Below are 17,752 nucleotides of genomic sequence, written 5' to 3' on the forward strand. Positions count from 1 at the left end.
TGCCTCTCCAGAGATTAATTCTATCCCTCAGAATTTTTTTCCCCCCCCAGTAGTTTCGCCACCACAGATGTTAGACTCAAAGGTCAGTAGTTTCCTGGTTTATCCCTACCACCCTTCTTGAATAATGATACGTTAATTGTCCTCCAGCCCTCTGGCACCCCTCTTACAGCCAGATGGATTTGAAAATGAACAGTACAGCTTCTGCAACCTCATCCCTTGCCTCACATAGAAGCCTGGGATACATCTCATCTGGGCCTTGGTATTTATCCATTTTGAAGCCTGCTGAAACCACTAATGTCTCCTCCCATTCAGTGCTAATTTGTTCAAATTTATTATAGTACCCCCTTCCTGATTTCTACACCGACATCATCTTTCTGTACAGTGAAAATAGATGCAAATTACTCATCTAAAAATCTCTGCTGTGAATCTCAGCTCCATAGACTTTAGTCCATAAACAGGCTTGTTCTTTATGATTATTCTCTTATATCCAATACATTTATAAAATACCTTTGAATTTTCTTTACTGTTACTGTACCAGTGATTTTTCATGTCTACTCTAAACTCTCCTATTTTCTTTTTTAAATAACCCCTTGCACTTTCCATACTCCTCTAGTGCATCCATTGTTTGGAAGCCTCAAGAACTGCCACAAGCTTCCTTTGCTTTCCTTATCCAATCCTGTACATTCCCTGACATCCAGAGTTGCCTGTACTTGGTGGTCCCACCCTTAGCCTTTATAGGAATATGTTGGCATGCACTCTCAAATACCCTTTTGAATGACTCTCACTGCTCTGATCTGATCTTTCCCTCAAGTATCTGCTCCCAGTTCATGTTGTCCAGATCTTGTCTTATCATATTGATATGGTCTTTCCCCCAATTCAGGACGTTAAATTCCAAACCACCTGACCTCCAGTTCTCAATAAAAGAAGCTAGGACATGTGCACATTTATTTATTCAGCAGTCATTACAGTCCATTTCCAGTGAAAACTGAATTGTAAACTTACTTTGGTGCATCAATGCTCTACAGTCAACGAAAGACAACACTTACTTGTAAGGCTACATCAACATTATACCAGACAATTGATTACATAGAAATTGGACAAAATTGAACAAATTATTTTAGGACTACATTATATATATATATACATAAAACAAGACAGAGTCAAGCTAATTTTCATCATATACAATGATCCACATTGAAACAATTACTTTTTGAATATTCTAAAGCACAAGAGTAAAATCCTTGAGGCATGTGCACAAGGGTACCCAACTCTTGTCTTGTCCTTAGACGTTGCTGAGAGCATCAACTCCTGGAAGAACTTTACCTAGAATTAGAAAACAAAAATAGGATGGGGGTTGCATGAGGAAGTCTGTGTGTCAGAAAGGTTGCTAGCAGCGTATTTTAAAACCTTTTGTCATTGAGAAAGAATATTAGTGGAAGGTTTAGCTCTTCCTCATTCGCCAGTTTTGCAGAACTATACAAATATTAGAACATAGAAAATAGAACATTACAGCGCAGTACAGGCCCTTCGGCCCTCAATGTTGCGCCGACCTGTGAAACCAATCTGAATCCCATCTAACCTACACTATTCCATTATCATCCATATGTTTATCCAATGCAATCTTTTCTTACCTAGTAAAGATTAGAATTTTTAGAAATGCAACAGATTTAAAGCTTTTAACGTGGAAGTTGATATAGTGTTGATTTTTTCCATATTAAAGCTTGTATTTTGTAACAACTGCATGATGCGCTTGCAAGAATTTCAAGGGAAGGTTCAGTTTCAGAGACCTGAGAGAGTTTTAATTACAAGGTCTAGCAAACGAAAATGCAGTACAATTCCATTCCTTTATGTGATGGACAGCGTAGGTCTTGCAAGGTTTGTTTAATGTGGCACTGAGCAGAAGCCATGAAAATAGCACAAAATCAAAGAGTCTCACTGGACATCAACCAATGCGAGACTTTAACTGAGAGAGGGAAGCTGAGTACACAACATGGGGTTACTGGAATAGTTAGCTGTAATTTAATAAATAAATGTTAACATCATGTCTATTTGTTCCAATTTAACCTTGTAAATAATGTGAAGCTAAGTCTAAAGGAAAATGTTAACCAACTATAACCACACAATAAAACCAACGAAATACAAACATAGAAAATAGGAGGAGTAGACCATTCGGCCCTTTGAGCTGCTCCACCATTTATTATGGTCATAGTTGATCATCCAATTCTACAGCCTGTTCTTGCTTTGACCACATTTCCTTTGACCCCTTTAGCCCAAGGTGCTCCATCCAACTCCTTCCTGAAACATTCAATGTTTTGGCATCAACCACTTTCGGTGGCAGAGAATTTGACAGGCTCACTACTAGCTGGATGAAGAACTTTCTTCTCAACTCAATCTAAAATGTTTACCCCGTATCCTTAGACTGGACTCTCATGCCATCAGAAACACCATTCTTGTACCTACCCAGTCTGGTCCTACTAGAATTTGATAGGTTTCTATGAGATCTCCCACTCATTCTTCTAAACCAGTGAATATTATCCTAACAGAAAACCTCTCATACATCAGTCCCACCATCTCATGAACCAACATTTATGCTTGGGTTCCTTCACTGAACATTAAACAAAATAACATAGCTTCTCTGTTCTCAATGATTAAACATAATGCAAAGTAGAAGACCCCAAAATCTAAGGCTCACCTTCAAGCAGTTCTAAACTGGCTCCACCTCCAGTGCTAACATGGCTGACTTTGTCTTCAGTGTTCCACTTGGCACAGCAAGTGGCTGTATCTCCACCACCTGCAACATGATAAAAATAAAATAAAAACAGAGTTAATATTTTAAGATCAGTACGGCTCTTCTTGGACTCTTTCTTTCTCTACACTTGCTATCAGATCTGCTGAGTTTCTCCAGCACTGATTTTGTTTAGGGAGGAAAGGATAATGGGGTAGCTTTGTTAGTACGGGATGGAATAAGTACAACAGCAAGAAATGATTTTGGATTAGAAAATGTAGAATCCATATCAGCGGAGCCACAAAATAATAGGAAGACAATACTAGTGGAAATTGTCTATAGGTCCCTTAATACTTGCTATACTGTAAGATAGAATAAGTCAGGAGATAACAAACAAGGCAGAATATTAATCCATGACTTTAATCTTCATGTAGATTGGTAAAACCAAATTGGCGGAGCTAGTTACAAGGAAGAATTCAGGATATATTCAGGAAAGTTTCTTAAAACAATATGTTGTGGTTCCAACCATGTATCAGGTTATTTTGGATCTGGTAATGTCTAATAAGGCAAGTTTGAGAAGAAATGTCAAAGTAAAAGATCTACCATAACATGGGAGAACTCAACATTCAGTTTGAGTGAGAAATGGGTCACAAACAACCTTCGTAAACTTACATTAGGGTAATCAGAAAGGAATGAAGACAGAGTTGGTGAAATCAACTGAGCAACAGTTTAGCAGAAAAGATGGCTTACAAACAATGGCAGATGTTGAAGAAAATATTTAATGACTCAACAAAGATACGTCCTAGTGAGAAGGAGGATTCTAGGAAAAGAATAAGCTGACCATTGTAACCAAGGAAGTGAAGGATAGCATCAAATTGAAAAGAAACATGCAATGTAGCAAAGATTAATGATAAACCAGAGGATTTGGGAAGTTTTAGAAACCAAAACATGATCAAGAGAACAATCAATCAGTAATAAACTCGTAGATTCTGGAAAGATTACAAAAGTGAGAATGGAACAACTTTACTTAAAAAGGGAAGGAGACGAAAAAGTAACTATAAGCCAGTAAGCTTAGAACATTTTCCCAATAAAAATTTTATTTTAAAGGATGTAAATAGAGTATTTAGAAATACATAAGAATCAACTAGAGTCAGCATGACTTCATGAAAGGGAAATCATGTCTGACATATTCACTAGAATTCTTTCAAGAGATAACAAGCAACGTAGATAAACGGGAAGCAGTAAATGCAATATATTTGGTTTTCCAGAAGGCATTTAATAAGTACCATGCATTTGGCTACGTAAAAAGACCCCATGGTGTTGAAGGTAACATATTAGCATGGATAGAAAATTGATTAACAAATAGACAGCAGAGTTAGAATAAAGGGGACATTAAGAATAACAACTTGTAACTAGTGGAGCACCACATGGATCAGTGCTGGGGTCACAATTATTTACAAAATATATTAATGATTTGGATAAATGTACTATCACATTTGCAGATTACTAAAGCAGGTGAGAAGGCAAGTGGTGGGGCTGGAATAGAATTACAGGGTTAAGTAAATGGGCAAAAACTTGGTAGATGGAATATAATGTGGGAAAGTGAGAGATTATGCATTTTGCCAGGACCAGTAAAGGAGCTGAATGCTTTTTAAATGGAGAAAGACTGCAAAGACCTGCAGCACAGAGGGAATTGGAAGCCCTCATTCATGAAATACAAAACACTGATATCCAAGCTCAGCAGGTAACAAGGAAGGCAGATGGACTGTTAACCTTTATTTCAAAAGGGAGTATAAAGTATAAAATATTGAAGCCTTGCTATAATTACACAAGAAATCAGTCAGAGCATACCAAAAATACTGTGAAAAGATTTAGGCCCCCTTATCAAAGGAAAGATATACTGGCATTGGAAGCAACCCAGAGAAGGTTCACTAGGTTAATCCCAGGTATAGAAGGATTTCTTGAGGATAAATGGAGTAGGTTGGACTGTCCTCATTGGAGTTTAGAAGAACGTGAGCAGGCCTTATTGACACACACAGATTCTTAGGCGTTTAACAACATAGATGTGGAGTGGTTATTTCCCTCTGTAGGAGAGTGTAGGACCAGAGGGCATAATCTCAGAACAAGGCGTCACCAATTTAGGAAAGAGATGAGAAGGAATTTCTTCTCTTAGAGGGTAGTGAATTAGTGGTATTCTTTATCAGAGAGCTGGGTCATCAAAAATATTCAAGGCTGAGGTAGACAGATTTTTAATCAGTAAAGATTAAGATATGGAGAAAAGGCAGGAAAGTAGCATTGAAGTATACAAGACCAGCCATCATCTAACTAATGGGCGAAATGGCTGTATTCTACTCCTACATCTTACAGGTTTACTGTCATTGTGATGTGTACATCCAGTAACTTTGTTTTTCCAGCACAAAACATGCAAAATTTAAAAGATATGTACAGTATTTACTCTAGAGAAGTACAAGACAAGGGAAATGCAGGGTTCCGACGACAAGGTGGTGAGGCATGAGAGATGATACTAGAGGGGATGGGGCTCTTAAAGGAGATGCCAGGTTGGGAGAGAGCACTTGCTGTTGATAAAACTTGGGGTAGAGGGTGCCTGAATATAATAATTTGTTTTACAGAGGTAAATAGGAGAAAAAAATAGTTTAACATTTAACATTCTCTTGACTCTGATCATGGTACATTTGTAACTTCAAAAACTTATAGAAATTATGTTCTGCCTGAATAACAAATTCTTGCTCTAGCCCTTCGAATGAACTAAAGCCTTTCAATTTAAATTAAAATTGATGTGTGGTTTGTTCAGATTCAGGATCTCCATCAACCCTGCTTTAGTTCCTTGTGGCAGCTGAGAAGGAGGGAATTCCTCACGCTGAGAGTCTCTGGTCCTGTGGCCATGTTTATGTTTATGTATCCCTGGTCTTGGACACTTGAGGTGTTTGTGGGAATTGAAGATTAATGAAAATTATCATTTCCAACACTAATTGTTGCCTATCACCTCTGTGGAAGGCACATAAGTGGATGTTAAGGGAGGACATGAGCAGTACAGCTGTGTTTATCATTTGCAAGCATTAGGACCTGGAAGTACAAAATAGTCCCCACTGTAGTTTTCAATGGCAAGTAATGGTGCGATCAAAAAAAAGGTACTTTTCATTGTAATGCTTCTCTCACACACTCTCCAAAGAGCAGGGAAATTGAAATACATTTTCTACCCAAGTTGCCTTTCATGAACTACTTCAAAACCATTTTGTACCCATTTAACAAGGAGTAACATCTAAAGGAGAATACTTTATATAAATCACTGCAAATGTTTAACAAATAGCTTTTGCAGAGTAACTAAGCCGACACTTCATGGGGAGTTAAGAAGTCAGCTTCAGCAGAAAATATTTTTAATTACAAAAAATGTAAAACTGTATTGTATTACATGAATACCTCAACACCAAGTGGTAGCATCAGTTCAATTATTAGCAATACAACCCATCTTAACCCATGAAGACTACAAAATGGTAGGCCTTTTCCCATCTAGATAAAGGAACTTTCCGAGTCTCACTCCATACTTACCAATAATAGTTACACAGCCTTTCTGGGTAACTTCCACAACCTTGTCCATAACTGCCTTGGTGCCACCAGCAAACTTGTCCCACTCAAAAACACCAACAGGACCATTCCACACAATCAGCTTGGCCCTTCCCACAGCAGCAACAAACTTCTTCACACTCTCAGGACCACAATCAAGACCCTTGAGGATAAAAACAATGAAAGATACATCAAAATCTGGCTTGGGGAAATAAATTTGCTATTTCTAAGGAGTGGCAAGATATCAATAAATTTGTTTCATACGTTAAGGTTATTGTTACACAGAACAGTAAGACAGAGTATGACCAAACTAGCAGATATGGACTAGGTGAAGACGAAATATTTAGAACATTCAAGTTGCTCCACACAAGTCCAAATCTTGATATTTACACATTTTCAAAACACTAAAAATTGTGTATTAGATCACTACATGTTACCTCTCAATAGATTTGGTCTCATATCCTGAAAAGGCTGATGGGTAAAAGTTGACTTTTTCTGTTACATGCAATTGTCAAAACATGAAGTGAACTTAAATGTTTTCAAGGCACTTCTTTCTGGATACAGATTCACATTACAAAATGGCTTCTAATTTGGAGTCAAAATCCACTGAGAGATGATGATGATGATGATGAACAGATTCAGGAAATGAAGATGTCACGAATACAGGATTAATACGTTTAGTAATACTTTTGGATCTAAGGCTTGTTTTAAGATAGAGAAGTCTTTTTTTCTGCAATTATCTATATTATGGGTGGGGTGCTTGAAGTGGCAAAACATTCAATCCCCTTCACATTTGCTTGTCTCAATTAGCGTAAAAGTCCCAACCAACGTAACTGAAGCAGATAACATTTTGTTATTAACCAAATTTGCAATTTGTACACTTGCCCTTGGCAAATTATCCACTAAATTCCCATGATAATAGGGATTGCAGTTTAAAAAGTAATTATTTGGCTCTGCAATGCTTTGAAAGTTAAGGACAAACTGCATTTTTCAAAAAATAGTGTTTTTAACACTTAAACCATACCACTAACTTACCATCCAATTTGCTGGAATTCCTGCAGCCACTGTAGCTGTTCCAACGTTGGCATTTTCATCAAACTTATCCGCAGTCACAAAATCTTCAGGCAGTGTGATGATCACACCATTCTTCTTAGCCTTGGCCATAAGGTCATTGACTATTTTAGCACCTTCTTCATCATACAGGGAACTACCAATCTGAAAATGTCAAAATTATGCAATATTTTAAAATATTCAGAAAGCATCATTATACACTGCTCCCTTACAACTGTGGGCATTGAGATATTTATCATGATTAATTAAATCAAAAATCTAAATATTTGGCACAATTTCAAAATTATGACTTATTATCTCTGCCAGTTAGGGGTAGGCAGAGAGAATTTATTTAGATTGTTGTTCATTTTTTAGGAATGTTGTAGATCATTTCAGTTGTTACGATGTAATTTCTGACAGCAGTCAAAATGTGAGCAGATTATTTAGTACAGATTGTTGGAGGTGATTTGGCCTGAAACGTCCTCAGTGAGATTCAAACTCAGAGTAAAAGGATTTCTCACTTCAGTTTTGTTTGTACAGAGCATCAATAAAGGTAGGGAAAATCCTGAGAAGAGCTGCAGAATGTTGAATTGACATAGTGGGACAACAGCATTTTATTGAGCGTCTTCTCATTATGCTACAAGAGACCCAACTCTTGTAGGAATAACAGGACGATATTTCTTAAAGCAGTTGTTTTTAATATTATCAACTCTAAAGAAATCAGAAAATGTTAGTATGTATGTGCATCCTACACTTGTGGCAATGAAGCAAGAACAGAAGGAATACATTTCATACCATAGAGTCATACCGCAACCAGTCCATGTTGAACATAATCCCAAACTAAACTAGTCCCACCTGCCTGCTCCTGGTCCACATCCCTCCAACCCTTTCCTATTCATGTACTTATCCAAATGTCTTTTAAACGTTGTAATTGTACCCACATCTACCACTTCCTCAGGAAGTTCACTCCATAGGCGAACCACCCTCTGTATAAAAAAAATGTGCCCTTCATGTCTTTTTTAAATCTCTCTCCTCTCATCTTAAAAATGTGCACTCTAGTCTTGAAATCCCCCATCCTAGGACAACTACCATTATCTCTACGTATACCCCTCATGATTTTATAAACTTCACCTTTCAACCTCCTATGCTCCGGTGAAAAACATCCCAGCCTGTCCAGCCTTTCTTTATAACTCAAGCCTTCCATACCCAGCAACATCCTGGTAAATCTCTTCTGAACCCTCTCCAGTTTGATAATAACCTTTCTATAACTGGGCTAACAGAACTGAACACACAGTGTTCAGAAGAGGCCTCACCGATGTCCTGTACAACGTCAACATGACATCCCAAACTCCTCTCCTCAAAAGGACTGAGCAATGAAGGCAAGCATGCCAAACACCTTTTTAACCACCCTGTCTATATGTGATGCAAACTTCAAATAATTATACCCTGAACACCTAGACCCCTCTGTCTTACAACACTACCCAAGGCCCTACCATTAATTGTATAAGGCCTAGCCTTGTTTGTTGTACCAAAATGCAATGCCTCACATTTATCCAGAATGATCTCCATCTGCCATTTTTCAGCCCATTGACTCATTTGATCAAGATCCCTTTGTACTCTTAGAAAACACAGTCTTCACTGCCACCAATTGTGCCGTCTGCAGACTTAGTAACAATGCCTTCTATATTCTCATCCAAATCATTTATATAAATGACAAAGGAAAGAGGGCCCAGAATCGATCCCCATGAACACCGCTGGTCACAGGCCTCCTGTCCGAGAAGCCACTACTACCACTGTCTGTCTCCTGCTACTAAGCCAATTATGTATCCAATTGGCAAGCTCACCCCGAATCCTACGTGACCTAACTTTACTAATTAGTCCACCACGCAGAACCTTGAAGGCTTTACGACACCCAAGTAAACAATGCCTACTGCTCTGCCCTCATGAATCTCTTTGGTAACTTCCCCAAAAAACTCAAACAAATTTGAAAGACCTGATTTTCCTCGCACAAAACCATGCTGACTATCCCTAATCAATTAGTAAATCTCCTACTCCCCGAGTGCCTGCTCTCACATCAAATCAGGTTTGAGAGATTCAATATTATAGAGACAGTTGCATATATGGGGCAGAAAAAGAAAAATAACTAAAAAGAAAATGCCCTAAAAATATCAGATAATAACCTGTACATGAATATCAAAGAGGAATAAAGTGCAAGCTGTGTCTAGTTTACGTCATGTCTCATGGATGCATACAAACTGGTGTTCAAGAGCATCAGCACAATCCTGTGACTCAGAGCCAGACAGCAGGGAAAAGACTACAGTTCAGAGACTGAGGTTGTGATGGAAGGGGCAAGCATCAAAATTGGAGAAAGGAGTAAATATAATGTATAAAAGCACAAAAGTTGTTCAGGCATTTCAAAGTCAAGTATAGATATTATCACAACAAATTCAGATCAATGTACTTTGTCTAGTTTATAGCTCACAGCCAAAAAAATCTGCATACAAAACAAATAAAGTATTGAATGTAGTCCTCTACATCATTCTACAAACTGAATAAAACATTTAGACTATACTACTACTGAAGATTTTAAAAACTCCAAATTGGATGAGTTGCACCTGAATTGTTAGATCTTGAAGAATATTTAATTGCTTTCATACAGTAAATCAGGAAGAAAAATGCTTCCACTAATGGGGCGACTGAGCAAGCAGAGAGTAGACAATTAGCAAAAGAACTCAGGAAGCTTGGGGGGAGGGGTGGTTGTGTGCAAGTTACTATGGTCTACAATTTACTGCCTGAATAAGGTGGTGGAAACACGTTAAATGTTAATTTCCAACATATTTGTACACAAAAGTGAAGGAATAAAATAAAGAATGAAATTCTAAAGAGTACAGATGGACTATGGAGCACAAATTGCTGAAGATGGTATCAACAAAATCATGATAAACCTGTACTTAAAAACTGCATTGAAGTAATGTGTCCAATTTTGCCCAACATCTATTAAAAAAAGACATGAAGGCATTGGAAAGGGTGCAGAAAACATTTAAGAAAACGGTTCCAGGGATCAATGACCTCAATCCTACCTGCGTCTGGAGAACACAGGGCTCTTTTCATGAGAGTAGCGACAGTTGAGAGGAGATTTGCACAAGGCATTCAAATCATGAGTAGTCTAAATAAAGAGGAACAAACTTTTCCCAGTGGTGAACGGTCAAGACTAGAGGACACCAATTTAAGGAGACTGACGAAAGAAGTAACGGTGACATGGCTATGAAGCCTTTTCACATAATAAAAAGTAAGGATCTAGAATGTACTGCTTGAAAATACAAAGGCTGATTCAATCATGACTTTGGTACAATCAACAGACAGACTGGCCAAATGATCTACATCTTTGCTTTAAGATTCTATCTTCTTTGTACAAGAAACAAAGACTGTGAAGTGACTCAGATAAAAATTTCCTTATGAAGCCAAAACCTCAAGTAATGTTACCAGAGAAAAGGCAATGGGAACATTATATTCTGACAAGGGATCATAATATAAATGTTTAAAATGGTGTAATAATTAGTACAATGTTTTCTTATGCAACGCTTTAAACCGAAACACTGTGTTGCAATGGAGAAATAAAATCAATAATTGACTTAGCAAAGGGAAAGCATAATGGTGCAATTCTGCTAGTACACATACCTCCATATTATTGAGGACTTTCAGGAATGTAAAGGCCATGCCACCTCCGATGATCATTTCATTCACCTTATCTAGCAAATTACTGATGAGCTGAATCTTGTCCTGGACTTTAGCCCTGAATAGCAAAAGAAGCTGTTTTTAAGGCTACACAATTTCATGTTTTTCATTGAACTGCCATATAAATTGAACAAGTACTGGTAATCGTTAGTTGATGGAAGAATGGCTCAAGGGGCTCAATAGCAAACTCCCACTACTGATTTGTATCTTGTACACAAAAATCTTGCATCAGGGCAAATTTAAAATGGATTAAAATCAAGAATGTACGGTTAAATACACAGATTTAATTTTTTATAAAAGCACAGTTTTTAATTAAAACTCACTCGTAGGCTTCTTTAAAGTCCTCTCAATCTCGAAAGTTTAAATCTCAACATACGCAGTCTTATTTTTCTAAATATTATGCTAAACAGGCATGGCAGCTTTTAAAGAGTCCAATAATTGAACACAATTCAATTTCTGAAGTAACTGAAGTTATTCTCTCAGCTGCAGTGACTATGGAGGTACAATGATTTGGTCAAAGAAAGATGCTGTAAAAGCAAATCTCTCAGCTAGCTATTGTAACAGATGTTTGGAAGATGACAGCTGCTCAGTCCTTTTTGGGCCTAACACAGGTGAATATGAAGCTAGCGCAAAAATACTATCCTATAGAAAAATTTAAACAAGCATTCTGTTTTACACAAGCTTCCTGTCTTTACACTCCACTGCCACCAAGAGGCAGTTTTTATATAATAATAATTTCCTTCCCACAGACAACTTAATATTTTTCTAATCACAGCCATATTTTACTCCAAGTATTTTGTTACAGAATTAACATTACACAGTATAAAGTGTCTGCAGAATCTGAATAAAGACAGCTCTAGAAGTTATAGGAGTTCCTTATAGAGTACCTAATTTATATAAACTACATGAAGTACCAATGATATTCAAACTACAATGATCCATTGCAGTTGTTCACTTTGACAGACAAACCAAGTCCCATCCCTCTTTGGTACTTTATTCTGTCCTGAAGGCGACTTAGAGCATGCAAAATCTGTCACAAATGGTGTAGCACAAAACAAAGGTTTTCAATTTTATTTCAGAATTAAGTATTTGCTGCAAAATCACATGCAACAGCTATGCTGATAGTTTTAAGAGTTCTTACAAAGCCAAGTAAGCAACATGGCAGATGGTAGAATTTGAATTCAATATAGAATCTGGAATTAAGGGTCTAATGAGGACCATTAAACCACTGTCGATTGTCAGAAAAACCCATCTGATTCACTAATGTCCTTGAGGGAAGGAAATCTGCCATCCTCACCTGGTCTGACCATCCTTTTACTCCAAACCCACGGCAATGTGGTTGACTCGCAATTGCCCTCCAGGCAACAAACGCTGGCCTAGCCAGAGATGCCCACATCCCGTGAGTGAATAAAACAAAAAATGAATGATTTGACACTTACCCACCAAGAATGGCAAGGAATGGTCTTTCAGGGGTTTCTAGAGCTTTGGCAAAATACTCAAGCTCTTTCTTCATCAAGAAGCCAGCAGCCTTCTTTGACAAGTTTACACCAACCATGGAGCTAATAAAATACAAAAACAAATAATCACATTCTGTCAGAGGAATAATTCAAAGAAATTAATATTTGGTCATCTCATTTACCAAAGTTTAAGGTTAGGTTCTGGGTCTGGCAACTGGTGAAGAACTTGGACCAAAACCATTACTTGGGTTCTGGTTATGCTACAAATCTTTCTAGAGTACTACGAGTAATTGTTGTCTAACTGCAGACTTGTGAATTTGTTATATACATTCACCACTGATGCTTTGCTTTTGTATTTAAATATAAAATACCAATTTTTTCTAAAAACAGATTCATTTACCAACATTTACAGGTAATTATATATTTGAGCTTCTAGGTACTCATCTTCATCCATACCATCAAGTACCTTTCCATTGGATGCATGCTCCCAATCCCTGTTGGCTATCAAACTGCATTACTTTATACTTATCCAATTAAATTATACCTCCCACCAATTAGCCTATTCCACTAAACTAGCTATGTCATCCTGAAGCCTTTTGCAGTCCATTGCAATATTTGCCACTTTCCTACTTTTGCATAAAAGCATTAGGTTTCTATGCCAATTACAACTCAAACAATTTTTCTGAACCCTTCTCTTGCCCAATAATTTATTTAAGCGAAACATAAACAATTCACCTGTGAGCTCTGTGCGCTGTTCCGAAAGCATCATTGACGTACACGTCGCCCAACTTGGATAGGGAAGCTCGGAAAGACTTGACCTTTTCATCACTTGCTTTTATCTAAAAAGGATTATATATACAATGTTTGGAGAAAAGACACTAATTCTGTGTATTTTACCACTTTCCCACATTTTCAAATCAAATTTGATCAAGCAGTTCAGAATGTAAACTGTTCCTCACCTTTAGCTAATAATTTTCTGCAACCAATTTTCCCATATCTAATGCCAACATATTTCACCTCTGTGATCTGACAGTATTTCAGGTTACATTTACCACAGTCTTACATCAATCTATAAGTTCCAATAGAGAGTGAGAAAAATCTGAAGCGTACTCAGTTGCACATATATAGAAATAATAACACAAGTGCTTATAAAATGTGCAAATATACATACAAAAGGTGGTGAATTACCAACACGCAACTACTTAAGGGAAAAAGAACAGCAACTAATATTGCACATCTTCTCTTGCTGGAGTACCTCAAAGTTTCTCCAAGTTTTCAACACCTTCCACATAAGAAATATTCACACTAGCAATTCCAGAAAAAAGCTATTTCACAATAGCAGAGCACTGGGGGCAAACTCAACCTTAAGTCATCTGACACTTTCTAGCACTCAAATGGAAATCTTAGCTGTTCTACTTTCCTCTCTGTGCAGCATTGATCTTAATTATTAACACTTATTTTACCTACATAAAATATCAAAGTTTTATTTAAATGTGTAGCCTGAAGCAAAATCATTTAATTTATGAAGGATGATGATAGTGATTGATAGAAACAAACAGACAAACAAACAACTCATACTGAGTGAACTAAAGCTCAGCTTAACTGGTCAGACTGCTCCTTTTCTGATGACTTTTGTGGATCATGACAATGGATCTATGATTATCTTTTTAATGAAAGTTCACTTTTACCTATAGCTCAGTTACGAGAAACTTGAAGCAGTAGGAGTGTGGCAACTAACTTCAGTGACCTAGGAATGGGAAGACGAAGGGAAAGAAGTCTTAGCCTGATCTCATGTTCCTGATCATTACTTAATAGCTTTTGTTGGAAATTAGGCTCAGCTATAATATTTCTACCTATTTGTAGCAATTCCAGTCAAATATCTGATCAATCTTGCGCATAGAAGACAAACTGGAGACTTAGCAACTCTATGAACCGTGCTCTAACATGAATTAGCTAAAGCTCCAATTGTAATACATGCAAAAGCTGTTCCTTTGACACTGGTGTTAAGTAACAGTATTACTGAATAAATCAACTGTGTTAACAGTTTATAAATAAGTTTCTACTAAATCTTCCAGTGTTCAATTCACTGAAGTCCACCATTATAACATCTTAAATGGTAGCCACTCTTTTTAATAGTCTACCCAAATCATTCCTGGATGCCCTTCAACACCTTACCATGCTGTTAATCTAAATTTGCCATTCATTGATACCCAGGTTTTTTTTAATGTGACTGCAGAATACTTAGAGAGAATTGTGCACACATACAAACAGAGAAAAAACTGAGTCTGCAAAAAGAATGCCCCAAATTTATTACAGTTATTCATAGCCCATATGTGTACTAAATTAAGTCACCACAAAAATCCAGTTGCCTTAGCAGCCTATGTACTCCTGAGTTCAAGGAGTCTCCAATGTCAGTCTGCAAAGGTCAGCATAACTGACAGCAACTGGTATTACTGTACCTGGGTTGATTTCAGTTCAAGAGACCAATTAGACTCAGATTGCTGTGACTTTCTTGAGCCACAAAAAGTCAAGGTACAATTTGACCTTAAGGAATACGTCATCATTCTGTAATGCTGACTTCTGACATTCAGAGTTTATCATTTAACTACTACCTACAAAACCCTTCAATAAAATGAAACTTCATATGAATAATCTTCATAATCAGGACACTCAACAAATAGATATTTAATAAGGTAGACAGTGGAGTTAATAATAGAAGGAACTCAATGAATGCAGTCCCCAAAGAATCATGAACCCAACAGATGACGACATGTAATTTTGTTCAGACAATCATCAGTGTAACTGTACTGAGGCATATTAACTGTAATGGTACTAAAATATCACAGAGAAAACAGTAGTGTCAGATACATAACTAATACAATACTCTCAACTCATCACCTCAAATTACTGCAACTACAAGTAATACTGTTAGATACTAGTATTTCAACATAACATCAAGGCACAGACTGCCTGTGCTTTTTAAAACTACATATACATTTGAAGTGGATGCAGTATGACCATTTAATATTCTCCTCATTATGTTTCACTGAAATATTAGTGACAGCATTATATACACAAAATCAATTCTTGTGTTCAGCTCCTAGTCTCAATGCCTTTCAATGCTAGGTCAAATCTGCTTTATGAAACTTGAACAGCAAAGTTGTCATTATTTCCCATGTCAAGATCCTGATTCTGGACCTGTTCCCATTAAAATGAGTATCCTGCTGCCAATGTGTCATTCATGTATAACTCCTTCTAAGTTATTTGAAAGCTATACTTCAACTAAGACTTTTACTGGACTAAAAAGAGATGAGCTGCAGAGAGGATGTGTTAGAAGAGACGAAGAATTTTTAATTTTTGCATTTTTTAAAAAATCTTTGACGCAGGAAACCTCAACCTTCTAAAAAACACTTAAATGAGTAATTGAAAAGTCATAACATTCCAGCCTCTGATCAGAGTGCTTGAAAGTCGGAGGACTGCAGAATTGGAGTAGGTTTTGTCAGTGAGGACTCAATAGGTCGAAGGGCCTCCTCTGTATTGTGTAATTCTATGAAATCTCCCCTATTTCAACATCCTGTTGTGAGCAAAATTGCTTGTAGCAATCACACAACATGCAGAGGCTCTAAAAGAAAACAATGACAAGTTCCAGTTTACATTAGTTTCCTAAAACTGTAAAATTTCCAGGTTAGACACTTTCAACACTAAATGATCATCAATTCACCTGAAATGACTTTCTTTCTCCAATGTAGTTACATAAATTCCGTTTCATAAATTCTTGAGCCTTTTGAATATCTTTGTTATCAAATATATGAAATCTCACCTTATTCCCAGATGCATCTTTCCCCTTGCCCTCCTCTTCAACATGAAATCGTAGATTTTCCAAGAGAATCACACTTCCATTAGCTGGGTTAGCACATGCCTCTTCAACTTCAGATCCAACACAATTTTTCAGAAAGATAATATTCCTATTTGTAAATCAAACATAAAAGCTTTGGAAGGCGCCTGCACAAGTTAACATTTTTTTGAAAATTTATTTTACACTACAAAAACAAGGTATAAATGGGAATGGTCAAAAGACTGAAATACCTTATTAAACATCTGTACCATCACTACGTAAAGTTAAGAATTAAGTTCTTAGGAGTTGAGTTGCAAGCATTAGCTCTTTTAACGCCATTAGCAAGTTTTATTTTCTATCCAAAAGCCATTGCATTTGGCTGTAAATTTTGTTAACAGCTCCAACCCACCCTTCATGTTTCAGAAGTACACACCGTACAAGCAATTTTCATTTTCATCATATTAAACGTATCCTGCACTACTGTGCTCAAGAACCTTAGAAATATGGTATTTGCACTTTTTAAACATCTTACTAATTTATAAAATTCCTTATTCTCATCTCAACAGAAAAGCATTATGTTAAGCATCTAATAAGCACAACTAACAAGACTATACAAACATGCTGAAAACACCAGTTTATCTCCCTTGCATCCCTTTTAATACTTTATTTTAAAAATAAGGATATCTTTAAGCATAATTTTGCATATTTGGGTGATACAGCTTATTAGTTCCCATTTTACCTTCCCAGGAGTTTCTTCAATTCCTCAGCAACTGGTGCCAGTGAAAATTTCTCAGGCATAGGGACGCCATCAGGCCTCCCCAAGTGGCTCATGAGCACCACTGACTTGGCTCCACTGTTTAAACAATGCTGAATACTTGGAATTGCAGCTTTAATCCTGTAAATGAAAAAAAGTTCAAATATCTTATAATGGTGTTTTTTCTTTTTAATTTCACAATCCCACATTTCTGCTCCCTCCAAAACTTTGTGATTCAAAGAATATTTCCAAAAGCACTGGTTAGCCATAAATTGTATTTTGTTTTTGCATGCTGAAGCATGACAAAGTTCAAAGAATATCTGATCTCCAGATAGAAGATAACCTAAATAAATAATGTTGAATATCATAACCTTGCTCAATCTCAAATGCTGAGTGCGCAAGTGCATCTTGTCTTATGCACTGCACGACAGCCAGGGCTTCAATAAATCAGCATTACATACCACAATATAGCCCAAAATTATGCTCCCCAGTAACATACTGCTAGAAAATACAACACCATGATGAATGTCAAGGCACCGCATTGTCCCAGATAACCTCTGCATCAACATTTCTACCTTCATTGTCATACTCTATCTACATTACATTCCTTTGAC

General features: G+C 36.9%; 1 protein-coding gene across 4 annotated transcripts in view; it reads right to left on the reverse strand.

Moving 5' to 3' along the window:
* Window positions 1-933: 933 nt before the first annotated feature.
* Window positions 934-17,752, reverse strand: part of pgk1 (phosphoglycerate kinase 1) — a 24,460-nt gene continuing 7,641 nt past the window's right edge. For all 4 annotated transcript variants that reach the window (XM_048605200.1, XM_020510984.2, XM_048605198.1 and 1 more), the window contains exons 3-11: window positions 17,124-17,279; window positions 16,370-16,514; window positions 13,285-13,388; window positions 12,532-12,651; window positions 11,036-11,150; window positions 7,343-7,522; window positions 6,293-6,470; window positions 2,693-2,791; window positions 934-1,323 (exon numbers count right to left, since the gene is read on the reverse strand). In XM_048605200.1, coding sequence (XP_048461157.1) covers window positions 1,283-1,323; window positions 2,693-2,791; window positions 6,293-6,470; window positions 7,343-7,522; window positions 11,036-11,150; window positions 12,532-12,651; window positions 13,285-13,388; window positions 16,370-16,514; window positions 17,124-17,279 — 1,138 coding nt within the window. In that variant the 3' untranslated portion in view covers window positions 934-1,282. The remainder of the gene's footprint in view (window positions 1,324-2,692; window positions 2,792-6,292; window positions 6,471-7,342; window positions 7,523-11,035; window positions 11,151-12,531; window positions 12,652-13,284; window positions 13,389-16,369; window positions 16,515-17,123; window positions 17,280-17,752) is intronic.

This window comes from Rhincodon typus, chromosome 14, assembly GCF_021869965.1.
Source record: "Rhincodon typus isolate 14 chromosome 14, sRhiTyp1.1, whole genome shotgun sequence".
In the NCBI taxonomy this organism is placed as follows: domain Eukaryota; kingdom Metazoa; phylum Chordata; class Chondrichthyes; order Orectolobiformes; family Rhincodontidae; genus Rhincodon; species Rhincodon typus.